The following is a 15,927-nucleotide window of genomic DNA, read 5'->3' as shown; positions in this document are numbered from 1 at the left end:
CTTGGATAAAATTGATTATCTAGATCCATTTCTGTCTGGTTTCAGGCCTGGTTATGGGACCGAAACATCTTTGGCTGCTTTGGTGGATGATCTACACAAAGAACTAGACAGGAGGAGTGTGTCCCTGTTGGTTCTTCTGGACCTTTCAGTGGCATCCATACCATCAACCATGGTATCCTTCTGAGGGCCCATCCACACAGTACCTTTATCTCAGCTGCTCCCAGTTCAAAATGGTGGGTGGCCCTGAAAACACGGGAGGAATTGCTACAAAAGAGAAAAGCCTCAGAATAAAAAAATCCCCCTTTATCCCGTTTCTTGCCAAAAGAACAACATCTTCGTGTGTGTGTGTGTGAACCTGCACTGCAAAAAACACGTGTTTTCCTTCCTTCTCCCCTGTCTGGACTCCATCCCTGGCTACTATTTCCCTCAACTTACCATAGCCTTCATCAGAAGTAGGCCTGAAGCTTTTGCATCTCTTCCTCCTCCCTGGAAAATCCATCAGAAGACCGTGGAGCAGAAATCCCCCCTACCCTACCCAAAGCCCTCTTTCCGCTCTTCCAAGAGAGATTTGGGGGGGGGGGGGGAGGGGAGGAGAGAGAAAGGGTTCAGACTTTGTCAGAGTCTTCTCCCAGTAAGTGTAGAGGGAAATGGGGGGAAGGGAGAGGGAGGCTGGCAGTGCCAATGCCCACCCTGCTGATCTCTGATCACCCTGGGGTTTAGGCTAGCTGTGTGACCTCCATTCCAAGAGGAACTGGGATTCTGTACAAACCATAACACCACAATTTGCTATAAGCAAGTAGCACTTATGAATGAAGATTGATGATTAATGCAGTGATGATTAATGATGGAACAGGGATCAAATGCACCCCAGGTAGCTTTTCTAAGACATAATAAAATGTTTCATAAAAAACTTTTATGAGTATACTGCAATGTCATACACCATTAAAATAGCTAAGGAAATAAAACGGATCTACTTCCCTTCTTAAAATTACAGTATAACACCCACTAATTTGATTTTATTTAAAAAATTAAGTGCCATTAAGACCTTAGTAGGCTGAATTCTCATAAATAAAGGCTGCTATAGTACCAAGATAGATTCTTGTATGGGTAATACAAATCTATTTCTTTAGATGAGTTAGGGAACTCCCAAATAACAGGTTTCTGCATTCTGAATTCACTGCCTCTGAAGTAAACAAAACAATGTAGGAAAATGAAATGCAGGTGGGTACAATACAGGAGTCAGTGCCAAAGAACTAATGGCACAACATTCCCATACATCTTCCTTCCAAACTTAGGATGGCTTTGAAATACTTAAAAGTACCAGCTCACCTTTTGACCAGCCGTGGGACACTAGGAGAGTGTTAAATGGCATGAACACATTAACAGGGTCCAATCCATGAATCTATCATGAAATCGGTACCCGCTCCTCCTGGAGCAATGCAAATTAAGTTTTTGGGGATAGACAGTTGAAAAAAAAAGTCTCTTTGTTTCTTCAGAGTTGTCCCAGGACACTTCTTTCTTTGCTGCAAAGAACCATCTGGCTCAAGAGGCACATGTGAAATCACAGGACAACTAATTCATCTACACCAGTGGTTCTCAACCTTTGTTTTGGACTTCAACTCCTAGAAATCCCAGCCAGCTTACAAGCTGTTTGGAATTGTGGAAGCTAAAGTCCAAAATACCTGGAGGACCAAACATTGGGAATTGCTAATCTACACCAGCTTCAGAGCTGGAAACAATTTGGGAGTACATTTAGGGGACCAGAAAGTAGACTCCTTCATCCCCTACTCCTGGAATATTGAAGTTGAAGGCAAAACCTGTTATGTTTTCCATAGTAACTGAGGTGGAAGTAGAGTTCCTGATATTGCAATCCCCATCCCTAGGTTGACCTAGCATAGGTGCTATGCAAGGGATTAGATGAGACAGCAGCCTATTCCAAAATCTACCTGTGTAATAATTCTACTACTTTCCATGTTTTAACATGTTTGAGCAGCACTGACATTTGTTACCAAAATATCTGTTCCTCCATCTGTTCCTCCTTCCAGATGCAATGAAGCACTTCTTTTATGTGTACTTTTAACACATTTCCTGATTTCCTTTTTTTGCCAAAACCCCTTAAGTCATTCAGATAGACAAATATATTATAGATGAACATCTTGTTAAGCTTCTTTTAAAATAAACTGACTTTCACATATTTCAAATATTTTTCTCATTATTTATAGTTACCAACGTCAATTCTAAATACATTAAATTCTTAAATAAAATTACCTCCTCTTTAAAATGTATTCACATCTGCCTAATATTCAATACCACTTTTTTCCTATAGCAATTACAATAAATCTTAAATGAAAGACCTGTAATTAGATTTCTAGCATTTTTTTTATAAAAGACTATGAACACAATTACAGCTACCAGCTCGTTATGTTATCTGACACTGTTGTAGTAGAGCCTGTAAGTTACGTTGCAAGCAGTAGTATGGGTGCCAGAAGGAGAAAAAGGGTTACTCATGAGCACGAGTCTGATGAGGAACAACAGAGAAAAAGGATCCGGGATATACTTATGGCACCTACAGATGAGGATTCATTTGAGGGGTTCTCTGGGGATGAAGGACAATGAGTGAAGGAGAGGAGGGAGATACAATGGATGAGAATAGGGGAACAAAGAGGGTTCCTTGGGAGCAGGAATCGGATGAGGAGCAACAAAGGAAGAGGATCTGGGATATACTTACAGCACGTACAGAAGAGGAATCATTTAAGGGTTTCTCTGGGATGACGGGTCACAGAGTGGGGAAAATGGGGATGACACTGTGGATTGGACTACGGTAAAGGAAGTGCTAGCTGTTTGTGCAGAGCCAACATCTAGTGATACATTTATGGGTTTCTCTGAAAGTGAAGACTGGCAATCGGGGGATCCAACTGAGTCTTGGGGGGATCTAAGTCTTGACAGGAGATGGAGAAGATGGAGGGATGGGTGTGGGAGTACACGTGAAGAGTTGGGAGCAGCTGCAAGGGGTGATCATGGGGCAGTGGTCATCTTCTGATGAGGATAAAAGTGGGCTCTGAAATGGGGAATCTTTGCCGAAGGCAAGGTGTTGGTATACGTTTGTGCATTGGGCACTGTCTGGACTTGTTGCTGCCTGTTCCGCATTGGGTTTGGGATCTGCAGGTTGCTGCTCCTGTTTGTGTGTGCTTTTGACTCAGCTTGGATTCTCATGAGTGTGGATTTCCCCCTTCCTTGACCTTGGACCGGTTTGACTACTACGCTGCTTCTGTGGACTTTGGAGCTTTGTTACTTCGGATTCTGCTTGCTATGACCCTGGACTTTGCTTGACTATGCTTTCTTCCCTGTGGCTTCTCTGTTTTGTTAACCATTTGCATGCTGTGCCGTTTTGTGTGACTTTTGGAGTACTTTGTTTAATCCAATTCTTTTCTCTGGATAATCCAAATTATTACTTTGGTTATCCTTTTTGAAACCAGGACTGGTTCTACCTTTGAGTTTTGACTCACTAAGTGTCTCTGAGTTTTTTTCCTTTGTTTAATAAACTTTGTTTTGGAACTAACTTTGAGTCTGGCTCTTTAAGGCGTCTGTGTTCTGACAGACACTCAATATCGTATATACTGATCACATTTTAAAAAATCCTATTTCTCATGTAATTTTTTTGAAGCTTCAGCATACAACTTGACCTGTACACAGATGCAAGATATTTGGCTTTGATATTTCTTTGAAGGACACAGTTGTATCATTTTGAAAGTTTATGGCCAGTGTCACAATTTTGCTTTCAGTATTCCATTTAATCCTGACCCACCCCCACAATTGTATAACTGTGCTTAAATACCTGCAGCGTGACTTACTGTGCTATATCAATGGAAAGGGTGACTGAAAACTACCAAAAAAAAAAAACCCTTCATGCTAAAATAAATCATGGGCAGCATGACTTCCTCTTTCTTTTTAAGCTTTTTTTCATGTCAGGAGTGACTTGAGAAACTGCAAGTCACTTCTGGTGTGAGAGAATTGGCTGTCTGCAAGGACATTGCCCAGGGAACGTCAGGATTTTTTTTGGGATGTTTTACCATCCTTGTGGGAGGCTTCTCTCATGTTCCCGAATGGGGAGCTGAAGCTGACAGAGGGAGCTTAGTTGCACTCTCCTCAGATTTGAACCTGCGACCTGTCGGTCTTCAGTCCTGCTGCCACAAGGGTTTAACCCACTGCACCACCGGGAGCTCCTCTTTTTATGCTGATTTTAGAACATGTTTCACACCTTACTCAATACAAATGAACAAATTATCTTCACTAAATTATAAAGAATGGTTTCTTACAAATAGAAGTCATTATCATTTTCTCTACTTGTCTACATTTGTAAATTTTGGAAGCTAAAGATTTCAAAAGGAAAAACTATTTGCCTGGAAATGAAAAGAGGCTCAAAATTAGCTGAAAGACGGATTAATGATTCTCACCACCCCCTGCTGCTATTTTTCCCTCCAGATGGCAAATTGAACTTTCACTAGCAGGAAAAAACAACAAATGATAGGAAGTAAAATGGAACTCAGTACTGTCACTCAATCAACTATCAAAATCATAGCAACCACTAATAAATCAAAGATTTCAAATTTCTTTCTCATCTGTCCTTATGGTTCATTAAGATCTTAGGCAATAATTCTTCTTCCATGCCATCACTAGGTTCACTGAGATTTGGCAAATCTAGTTGAATTGTTACAGAGATCTAAATGCTCTTTCCTCTGACAGGGCATCTGATAGGGCATTTTGTGACAATAAATGCTATATAGAACGAGGTTGTCTGAATGTCATTTCCCAAAACACAGCTAATGAATGCCTTTGCTTCATGACCTTTTCTAATGTAAAGAATCTTGTTCTAGTCATTTAGAAAGTGTTTTTCCATGCTGAGCACTCCTCCCACTGCTCTATTCAAAGGTGGGGACCAGACTCATGTGGCCTTTTAAACAAAAACAAGTGATGCACAACAGCATGTCTTTTCTTCCACAATAATGTTCCTAGCATTTCATTGTTATTTTTCTTTTTATGTATCACTTAAGCTTTCAAGGGACATACATTCTGTACTCCACATGTGTTTTACTTGATTCTCTAGCAGAAGGAACCTCATTCAATCTTCCAGTATGTGATACAGTATAATTAGGTTAATGTACATTAAAATTGGACATGGAAAGCATTTCATTGATCTGAGATCTTGGCTTAGAGCAGTGTTTCTCAACCTTCTGAATGCTGCGACCCCTTAATACAGTTCCTCATGTTGTGGTGACCTCCAACCATAAAATTATTTTCATTGGTACTTCATAACTGTCATTTTGTTACTGTTATGGATCATAATGTAAATATCTGATATACATGATGTATTTTCATTCTCTGGATGAAATTTGGCACAAATACCCAGTATTTTGTCATTTGGGAGTTGTAGTTGTTGAGATTTATAGTTAACCTACAATCAAAGAACATTCTGAACTCCACCAACTATGGAATTGAACCAAACTTGGCACACAGAACTCCCATGACCAACAGAAAATACTGGAAGGGTTTGGTAGGCATAGACCTAAAGTTTTGGAGTTGTAGTTCACCTATATCCAGAGAGCACTGTGGACTCAAACAATGATGGATTTGGACCAAACTTGGCACGAATATTCAATATACACAAATGTGAACACTGGTGGTTTTGGGGGGAAATGGACCTTGACATTTGGGAGTTTTAGTTGCTGGGATTTATATTTCACCTACAATTAAAGAGCATTCTGAACGCCACCAATGAAAGAATTGGGCCAAATTTCCCACACAGAACTCCCATGACCAACAAAAAAATACTGTGTTTTCTGATGGTCTTTGGCGACCCCTCTGACACCCCCTGGTGACCCCCCAGGGGTCCTGACTCCCAGGTTGAGAAACACTGGCTTAGAGCAATATATTAGACTAGAATGTGCTGAGAAATATTCCATATCAATTCATCTTTCTTTTTAAGTCATGAATACAAGTAATGTGATCCGCCAGAAGTTGCTGAGTTGAAACTCCCAGGATCCCTTAGTGTTGGCTATGCTGCCAGGGCTGTGGGACTTGCTGTCCAACAATATTTGGAAGATTATAATGATCAGCCCTGATTTACCTGGGTATCTTTCTATTTAACTGAGCATGTTGGTTACTGTACAGCATTATACATTATATTAGCTTGTAGTAGACAGTTGTAATATCTCACCCCTTATTTTCTCCTTGACTTTGAAAATTATCATTCTATGAAACTGACATGTCATTTGAGCTATTAAACTAGGGGAAAAACTATGGCTAGAAAATTCATGGGAAATGACGGGGAATGTTATAAACAGTGGGTTAATGCTTTCCAACTGCAAATATAAATGCAATAAAGTGTAAATATGTTCTAATGAAATGTAAAACAAATCAAAATATAACAATTGCCCCAAGGGATCTTAGTTGGTGATCCATCAAAATACCCCTTGCAGTCTTACTTTGAACTACAGTATAATTGTTAGGGCTGGGCGGTTTCGTTTCGTTAATTCGTAATTCGTTAATAATTCGTTAATTTTTTCAATTACAAAACGATAACGAACCATTCTGGAGCAATTATTAAAAAAAACGAATTTTCAAAAACGTTTTGTAAATGCTTCGCATTTTGATATTGTATTCGTTTCGTTATTGTTTTGAGGTCGTTTCGTTATTATTTCCGCATGTCTGGGCCAGTTTTATGGTTTAATTAGTGAAAAAAATTATAATATCACACCAACAGTCAACAACAGAGGGAGAGGGAAGCTTCAGAAGTTTTTGGAGGTTTTTTAGCGTCTTTCGCAGTCGCGTCCGCCATTAACGAATCGATTCGTTATTGTTTCGGAAATTGATTCGTTAATTTTTTACCATTTACGAAATTTCGTAAATATCGAACTTTTTAAAAGGAAAATTTTGTAATTATTTTAAATATCGAAACAAAAAAACCCCCCAAATACAAATCGATTTTAGAAACAAATTTTTCCGTTGTTACCCAGGCCTAATAATTGTACTGAGTGTAATGCAGTGAAATCCTTGTTTCTTTATTTTGCTACTTTTCCTTCTACCAAGCTAACAGATGGCCTTGTGAGAGAAATCCTTGTGAGCAAGACTGGCTTCCCAAGAAGTTGCCTTGGATTTTCATTTCCTCTCCAACTGAACTGGCATAGCCCAGCTTGCTGCTCTTTCAGCAAACCATAATTTTGAATCATAGCACAGAGAAGTTTAAAATGCATTTGAAAATCCAGGCCTCACTTCCAAGTTGTGGCCATGCTGAGAGATCTCTGGGTAAGCTGACTGGCTGGTTGTTGTTTTGAAAACAAAGCTGTTTGAAAACAGAGCAGTTCTCTTCCTACTTTCTCTAAGAATGAATCAGATAAGAAAGGAAATAGACAGGACCCAACAATGCTCATTCCCCCTCCCAGCATGTTTTTACTTTATTTAATCAGGTATTTAGACCAGGCTGTGGCGCAGCTAGTTAGTAGCCAGCTGCATTAAATCACTACTGACCGAGAGGTCATGAGTTCAAAGCCAGCCCGGGTCAGAGTAAGCTTCCAACCTTAATAGTCTGGCTTGATGTCGACCTATGTAGCTTGAAAGACAGTTGCATTTGTCAAGTTGGTAATGTAAGTACCACTTTATGCGGGGAGGCTAATTTAACTAATTTACGATGCCATAAAACCTTCCAGCAGCGTGCAAAAGAATGAGGAAATACTCCATCAAAGGACCCAGTGTCACAAGTAGACGGGGAAGCAGCAGCTCCTCCTGTAGCCGAAACCAAGCATACCCTCATGAAGCCAGAAGAGCTGTAATGTTAAATTGCCTCTATGTCTGTCTGTATATGTTGTATGTCTAAATGGAATTGAATGTTTGCCATGTACATGTGCATTGTAATCTGCCCTGAGTCCCCTGTGGGGTGAGAAGGGCAGAATATAAATACTGTAAATAAATAAGTAAATAAATAAATAAATTTATGCTCATATTCTCAGAAGTCACATATACTAAAACTGCTTTCAGCTTATGGAAATGAGATCTGTTGTTCTCCTGATCTTCATCTATAGCTAGCAAAAATCTGTGTATTGATCATTTCTCTTAGGCAGAACTTAGATCAATGTTTCAATATGCTTATTTGGCTTTCAAAAAGCATCACAGGAAACTATGGCAGATTTGGCTACAAAACATTTTCACAAGGTTCTGATTGACCCAAGCTTATCATGTGATATCTGTAACAACATTTATGAGTGATTTGGGACAGCTGGAGGATAACAAAATAACTTTTTCACAATCATTTCAGGGAAAGATAGGTCTTTTAACATTTGATACAGGAGATATTGTTAAACATGTAAGAACAGGTTATATGAATCTACAGATTTTATGTGTCATATAAATATAGCAAATACAAGGATTTTTTAAGAAGTTGGCAATTGGTAATCTAACCACTGTGAATTTCCAGAACAACAATGCTGTTTATATAGATCATAATTACTCCCACGATTCAGCACCCTGGACATTAATTTATATGTTACGCTGAATTAAGTGGTAATGTTTTTCTGAGGTGCACTTATCATACATGTCTGATGGGAAAAACAGCAGTAAAATCTACTAATTGCATTGGGATGTATTCTGAATAGATATGTAAATGAGCTAGTTACACTACATGCCACATACGGTATATATTTATCTGTAGCGATGGCTGGAATCACTGAACAGATTGGATTTCAAGTAAAGAGGGTCCACATAAAACCATTAGAATCACTTAGAAATACAATAACCCACAAAACTTCCTTGGTGTGTGTGTGTGTGTGTATAGTATATATATATATATATATATATATATATATATATACTATATATATATGGATTTAAAACAGACAACGTTGTAAATTACATACATATTTTATTGCTAGTGCTTTGTTATAAAATATCAGTTTAATTTTCATTTGCAGCAGTGGAAGTTGTTTTTAATTTATTGATATCTTAGAATTCAACTGTAAAAAAAATAAAGCAATTCTGGCATTCAGACATGAGCAATCTGTCTTAGTTTAGTTCTTTTGGGAGTACAGCCAAAAACCTGGTCTACTGATGGTTGATATCAATAAATACATATGTTATGTCAAATCAATAAATCAATGGGTCACAGTACTTCGCTGACACGTACATGCCATCTGAAGGAGTACGAAAACGGATATGAATGCCACCGTAAGGCAGAAATAATGCTGGGTACATCCATCTGCCAGTGAAGAGCACTGCAGGGAGCTTGTTTTCTTGTTCCCTGGCAGAGAGACTATTAATCTCCAGCTGATGGTTACCTTGGGACAGTAGAGCTCAAGAGCAACACATTAACCTCCTGCATCTATCAGCCATGAGATTTAGGTGCTCAAGACATCATGGCATGGGGAAGAACAACTTGACTCCATCTAGTGGACAAAAGAAGGACTTGCTGCTCCTATACTTATCTTCTTTCCTGAATTCTTTTTCCTTTCATATTGGGGATACTGGATTACAGGTTGAGCATCTCTAATCCATAATTAGAAATCTGAAAATCATGGGTGGCTGACATAGTGACATCTTTGCTTTCTGCTGGTTTAATGCATACAAACTTTGTTTCATAAACAAAATTATTAAAAATACTTGAGTGCAAAATTGCCTTCGTGTTTTAACCCTGAATGTAATTTCAATTATGTTATTGTGTTAGTAATTTTAATCTAAACCATTTAAAGTGTATTTCGTATGTTTTGAGGCACTGTGTAGGTGTCATTTGAAAGGTGCTTTGAGTCTCTCAGAATAGAGAAAAGGTGGGATATAAATAAGGTAAATAATACATAAATAAATATGTATAAGATATATATGAAACATAAAATGAATTCTGCATTTAGAATTGGGTCCTATCTCCATTATGTATATGTGAGTATTCTATTTTTTTAAATAGAAAAATCCTAAACACTTCTGGTCCCAAGCATTTCACTTGATAGATACTCCACCTACAGGCAAAGCTGGTTATCTTTCAAAGGTGTGATGGGTGTAAGTACTTCTCATGATTATGATTTTTTTTTTTCATGTCAAGAGCGACTTGAGAAACTCCAAGTCGCTTCTGGTGTGTGAATGACTATTTTCAAGGACGTTGCCCAGGGGACATCTGGACAATTGTTGTTTTTATCATCCTTGTGGGAGACTTCTTTCATGTCCCCGCATGGGGAGGTGGAGCTGACAGAGGGAGCTCAGCCTGCTCTCCCCAGATTCAAACCACTGACCTCTCAGTCAGCAGCCCTGCCAGAACAAGAGTTTAACCCATTGTGCTACCAGGGGCTCCTTATGATGAAGATGTTTACTGTAAGGTGATCACAATGATTATAATGAAGATGTTTTATATAGGGTGGGCCAAAAGTGACAAAGTAGTCCTATATATGAACTACATATGATCTTGTGGTATTGGACGTTATTTACGAGATTTAATTTTATCACACTTAATGTAAATGTATTTCCTATATATCCTGTATATGTTGTTAGTAAAGGTAAAGGTAGTCCCCTGACATTAAGTCCAGTCATGTCTGACTCTGGGGTGTGGTACTCATCTCCATTGCTAAGCCGAAGAGCCAGCGTTTTCCATAGACACCTCCAAGGTCATGTGGCCGGCATGACTGCAAGGAGCGCCGTTACCTTCCCGCCGGAGCGGTACCTATTGATCTACTCACATTTGCATGTTTTCGAACTGCTAGGTTGGCAGAAGCTAGAGCTGACAGCGGAAGCTCACGCCGCTCCCCGGAATCGAACCTGCGACCTTTCGATCAACAAGCTCAGCAGCTCAGTGCTTTAACCCACTGCGCCACCGGGGGCTCGTATATGTTGTTATGGTATTGTAAATTGAAAACAAAAAAGAATTATAAAATAATGTAACCCATTCAGCTTTAAGCTGTGAATTTTAGATATTTGCTTTTGCATTGAGTTTTGATCCTTGAACCATACAATGTATGGTTGTAATATATGTATTTTGTGGTGATGTGTTTTAATATACACATTTTATTGTGTTGTGTTTCAATGGTGTTGTACCCCACCTCAAGTTGTGAGAAGGGGCAGGAACAAATAAATAAATATTATTATTATTATTATCACTATGACATTTAGCTTTCTTGTTCCGTGGTAGGCAATGCACAACAGGGCTTCTTTCGCTGCCCAGAAATGTTTTAAAAACAATAGACTTGTGAATGTAATAAGGTGTGTATGCATGAATGAATGAACTAGGCGCTGGTACACAGCCCAGATTTAAAGTGTCTAAACATGAAAGCTAGTGCTGGTACAGACTTCAAGATTTAAATAGAGAAGCCATTATATAAAGAGGTGTCTTGAGCTGGATCTACATTGTCCTATTTCCCAGAGTCTGATCCCAGATTATCTGCTTTTAATTGGATTATATAAGTCTACACTGCCATATAATCTGAGATAAGATAATCTGGGATCAGATGCTGGGATATAGGGCAGGGTAGGAGATGCCTAAGGGTCCTTCCATAAAGGCCCTATATTCCAGGATCTGATCCCAGGTTTTCTGCTTTAAACTGGATTTTATGAGTCCACACTGCCATATAATCTGAGATAAAATAATCTGGGATCACATCCTGGAATATAGGGCAGTGTAGAAGACTTCTAAGTATGAAGTAAAGAAGCTGGTTTGAACAGACAAGCAAATGTATGAAGGTGTCTAGGGTTTCTTCTACACAGCTGTATAAAATCCAAATTATCTGCTTTGAACTGGATTATCTGGCAGTGTAGACTCAGATAATCCACTCCAAAGACGATAATGTAGATTATCTGCCGATATTTTGGATTATATAGCAGTATAGAAGGGCCCTAAGTAAGAATGAAAAAAGCAGGTGTTGATACATGCCCCAAATTTAAATAAGACGAGGAAATGTGTCTAAGGCATGAAAGTCAGTGCTGACGCTTACTCCAGATTTGAAAATAGACAAGCCAATGTGTGAAGGTGTTTTATGTAGGAAGTAAAGAAGCTGGTGCTGGTACATACCCCAGATTTAACTAGACGGGGAAATGTATCCAAAGCATGAAGGCTGGTGCATATACAGATTTAAATATACAAGCCAATGTGTGAAGGTGTCTTGGGCTGGACCTACACTGCTTATTTCACAGGATCTGATCCCAGATTATCTACTTTGAATTGGATTATATGAGTTTACACTGGCATATAATCTAGGATAAGAAGATATCCTGGGGGCCCTTCCAGACAGGCCCTATATGTCTTAAGAGCTGATCCCAGATTATCTACTTTGAATTGGATTATATGAGTCTACACTGGCATATAATCTAGGATGGGAAGATATCCTGGGGGCCCTTCCAGACAGGCCCTATGTCCCAGGATCTGATCCCAGATTACCTACTTTGAATTGGATTATATGAATCTACACTGGCATATAATCTAGGATAGGAAGATATCCTGGTAGCCCTTCCAGACAGGCCCTATGTCCCAAGATCTGATCCCAGATTATCTACTTTGAATTGGATTATATGAGTCTACACTAGCATATAATCTAGGATAAGAAGATAGCCTGGGGACCCTTCCAAACAGGCCCTATGTCCCAGGATCAGATCCCAGGTTTTCTGCTTCAAACTGGATTATATGAGTCCACACTGCCATATAAACAGAAAACCTGGGATCAGATCCTGGAATATAGGGCAGTGTAGGGTAAAGAAGTTGGTGTTGGTAACAAACCCTAGATTTAAATAGTCAAGTAAATGTAGGAAGGTGTCTAAGCAAGAATGAAAGAAGCAGGTGCTGATACACAGCCCAAATTTAAATAAGACGAGAAATGTGTCTAAAGCATGCAAGCCAGTGCTGGTGCATACTCCAGATTTAAATAGACAAGCAGATGTATGAAGGTGTCTGGTCTAAGCATGAATTAAAGAAGCAAGTGTTTTAAATAGATAAATCAGGGATCCGGACGCTTGGTACCTACCCCAGATGCGGTCCTAGGCTCAGAGGGCTGTGGGGGCGACGTCTCTCCTCCTCCTCCTCCTCCTCCCTTTCCTCCCTTCTCCTTGCCCTCCTCCTCCTGCCCCTCCTCCGCAGCCACCACCTCCTCCTCCTCCGCAGCCACCACCTCCTCTCCGCCTTGCCCCAGCCCAGCCGCCTCCGAGGAATCCGGAGCCTCCTCATTCATTTCGCTGCAATCCAGGAGGAATCCCCCTTTGTCGAGGAGGTCCGAAGGAGGAAGAGGAGGAGGAGGCTCTGGCTGCGGCGGCAGAGACATGGCTCCTCTACCTCTCCCTCCCTCCCTCTCCCTCTCTCTCTCTTCCTGGGCTCCTCCCTCGTCAACCAGATCCCGGGGCTGCCATCCCCTGCCCTTTTCCCAACCTCCTCCCCTCCCTCCCTTCTCCCTCCTTCTTTGCCTCCTTCCCCAGCGATTACCTCAGGCAACCTCGTTACCTCAGAGGCACCCGGCCTCCCTCCCTCCTTCCCTCTCAGCCAGAACCCCCTTTCTTTTCCCTTTCAGGCTTGGCTCCCCATTTGTCTGGAAATTTCCATCATTTACCCCAGGAAACCGCCTTCTCTTGACTTCTCCTCAGTTCCTCTGTCCTCAGCCTGCTTCTTTATGCCCCAGTCCCTCAAATTTTCACTGTTTCCCTCAGAAATGCCCCTCTCTTCACTTCTTATATCTCTCTCTGCCTAGAAGATGCTGCCAGCTTCCTTCCTTGTGCCTCAATCCCTCAAATGTCCACTATTTCCTTCAGAAATGCCCCTCTCTTGACTTCTATGCCAGTCTTCTCAGAAGATGCTGCCAGGCTCCTTTGTCTCTCAGTCCTTGAGATTTCCACTATTTCCCTCAGAAATGCCCCTCTTCACTTCTTCTACCTCTCTCTGTCCAGAAGATGCTGTCAATTTCCTTCCTTGTGCCTCAATCCCTCAAATGTCCACTATTTCCTTCAGAAATGCCACTGTCTTGACTTCTGCTATGTCCCTCAGCTCAGAAGATGCTGCCAGGCTCCTTCTTTGTGGCTCAGTTCCTCAAATTTCCACAATTTCCCTCATAAATGCCCCTTTTGGCTCCTTCTATGTCCGTCTTCTCAAAAGATGCTGCCAGGCTCCTTCCTTGTGCCTCAATCCCTCAAATTTACACAATTTTCCTCAGAAAACTGCCTTCTCCTCAGTCTCCCTGCTTCCTTCCTTGTGCCTCAATCCTTCAAATTTCCACTATTTCTCTCAGAAATGCCCCCTTTCTTGACTTCTTCTATGTCTCCCTGCTCAGAAGATGCTGCCAGGCTCCTTCTTTGTGCCTCAGTTCCTCAAAGTTCCACGATTTTCACCATAAATGCCCCTCTTTTGGCTCCTTCTACGCCTGTCTTCTCAGAAGATGCTGCCAGGCTCCTTCTTTTGTCCCTCAGTCCTTCAGATTTCCACAGTTTCCCTCAGAAATGCCCTCTCTTGACTTCTTCTATGTCTCTTTACCCAGAAGATGCTGCCAGTCTCCTTCCTTATGCCTCAATTCCTCAATTTTCCACAATTTCCCCCAGAAAACTGCCTTCTTCCTTGTGCCTCAGTCCTTCAGATTTCCACAACTTGCCTCAGAAACGCCCCTCTCTTGACTCCTATGTCTCCCTGCCCAGAAGATGCTGCCAGGTTTCTTCCTTTGTGCCTCAGTTCCTCAAATCAAATCAATTTGCCTCAGAAATACCACTCTCTTGACTCCTTCTATGTCCCTCAGTCCAGAAGATGCTGCCAGGCTCCTTCCTTATGCCTCAGCACCTCGAATTTTCACAACTTCCCTCAGAAATGTCCCTCTTTTGACCTTCTCAGCCCAGAAGATGCTCTCAACTCCTTCCTTGTGCCTTAATCCCTCAGATCTCCACAATTTCCCCTCAGAAATGCCCTGTTTTGACTCCTTCTATGTCCCCCAGTCCAGAAGCTGCTGCCAGGCTCCTTCCTTATGCCTCAGCACCTCAAATTTCCACAATTTCCCTCAGAAATGTCTCTCTTTTGACTCCTATCACTCTCAGCCCAGAAGATGCTGCTAGGCTCCTTCCTTGTGCCTCAATCCCTCAAATCTCCACAATTTCTCTCAGAAAACTGCCTTCTCTTGATTTTTCCTATACTCCTTTGATGCCAGGCTCCTTCTTTGTGCCCCAATCCCTCAGATTTGCCTCTCTCTTGACTCCTTCTGTGTCTCTCTGCCCAGAAGATGCTCCCAGGCTTCTTCTTTCCATTAATTTTCCACAATTTCCCTCAGAAAACTGCCTTCTCTTGACTTCTGCTCTGCCCCTCAGCTGCCAGGCTCCTTCTTGGTGCCTCAAATTTCCACCATTTCCCTCAGAAATGTTCTTCTCCTACGTCTGTATGGCCAGGAGATGCTGCCAGGCTCCTCCTTGCTTGCGCCTCAGTCCCTGAGAACAAGGACCTCTTCCCTCCTCTCCTCCTCTGTCCCTCAGCCTTGAGAAGATGATGCCACGCTCCTTCCTTCCTTCCTTGTGCCTCAGAAGAAGCCAAGGCGGAGGCGGCCTGACGATCTATATTATCCGCTTTCTTTCCTTCCTTCCTTCCGTCGTCGTCCACACACACCCCCGCGCGGGAAAGGGGGAAAAAATGAAAGGAGACGAGACGTGGCGCTTCTTTCGCCGCCCCCACTCATTTATTTCCCCGCCAACTGTCATCAAGGGAGAAGGGAAAGAGAAGCGACAACCACCAGGCTCAAACGTCTCCTTTGGGTTTATTTATTGATTGATTTCAGTCTATTCTTTTCCTCTCAGTAAGAGTCACAAGGCCGGGGCCTGAGGCCAAGCCCACGCCGTGGGTTGGGATGGGTGGCGGGGGAAAGGCCAACGCGGCTACGGAAATTCCGCAGCGGAGGCGGCGGCCTCAATGAAAAGGGCGGTGGGCGAGGAGTCCCGCCTCCGCTCGCTCGCTCTCTGCGG

General features: G+C 41.6%; 1 protein-coding gene across 1 annotated transcript in view; it reads right to left on the bottom strand.

Annotated features, from left to right (window-relative positions):
- HECTD2 (HECT domain E3 ubiquitin protein ligase 2) overlaps positions 1-15,609 on the bottom strand; it is a 42,268-nt gene extending 26,659 nt beyond the window's left edge. Inside the window, exon 1 of the mRNA XM_060768742.2 lies at positions 12,978-15,609. Coding sequence (XP_060624725.2) covers positions 12,978-13,271 — 294 coding nt within the window. The 5' untranslated portion in view covers positions 13,272-15,609. The remainder of the gene's footprint in view (positions 1-12,977) is intronic.
- Between the last annotated feature and the right edge of the window lie 318 nt (positions 15,610-15,927).

This window comes from Anolis sagrei, chromosome 3 (assembly GCF_037176765.1).
Source record: "Anolis sagrei isolate rAnoSag1 chromosome 3, rAnoSag1.mat, whole genome shotgun sequence".
Classification (NCBI taxonomy): Eukaryota; Metazoa; Chordata; class Lepidosauria; order Squamata; family Dactyloidae; genus Anolis; species Anolis sagrei.
This window is presented reverse-complemented; position numbering and strand designations above follow the sequence as displayed.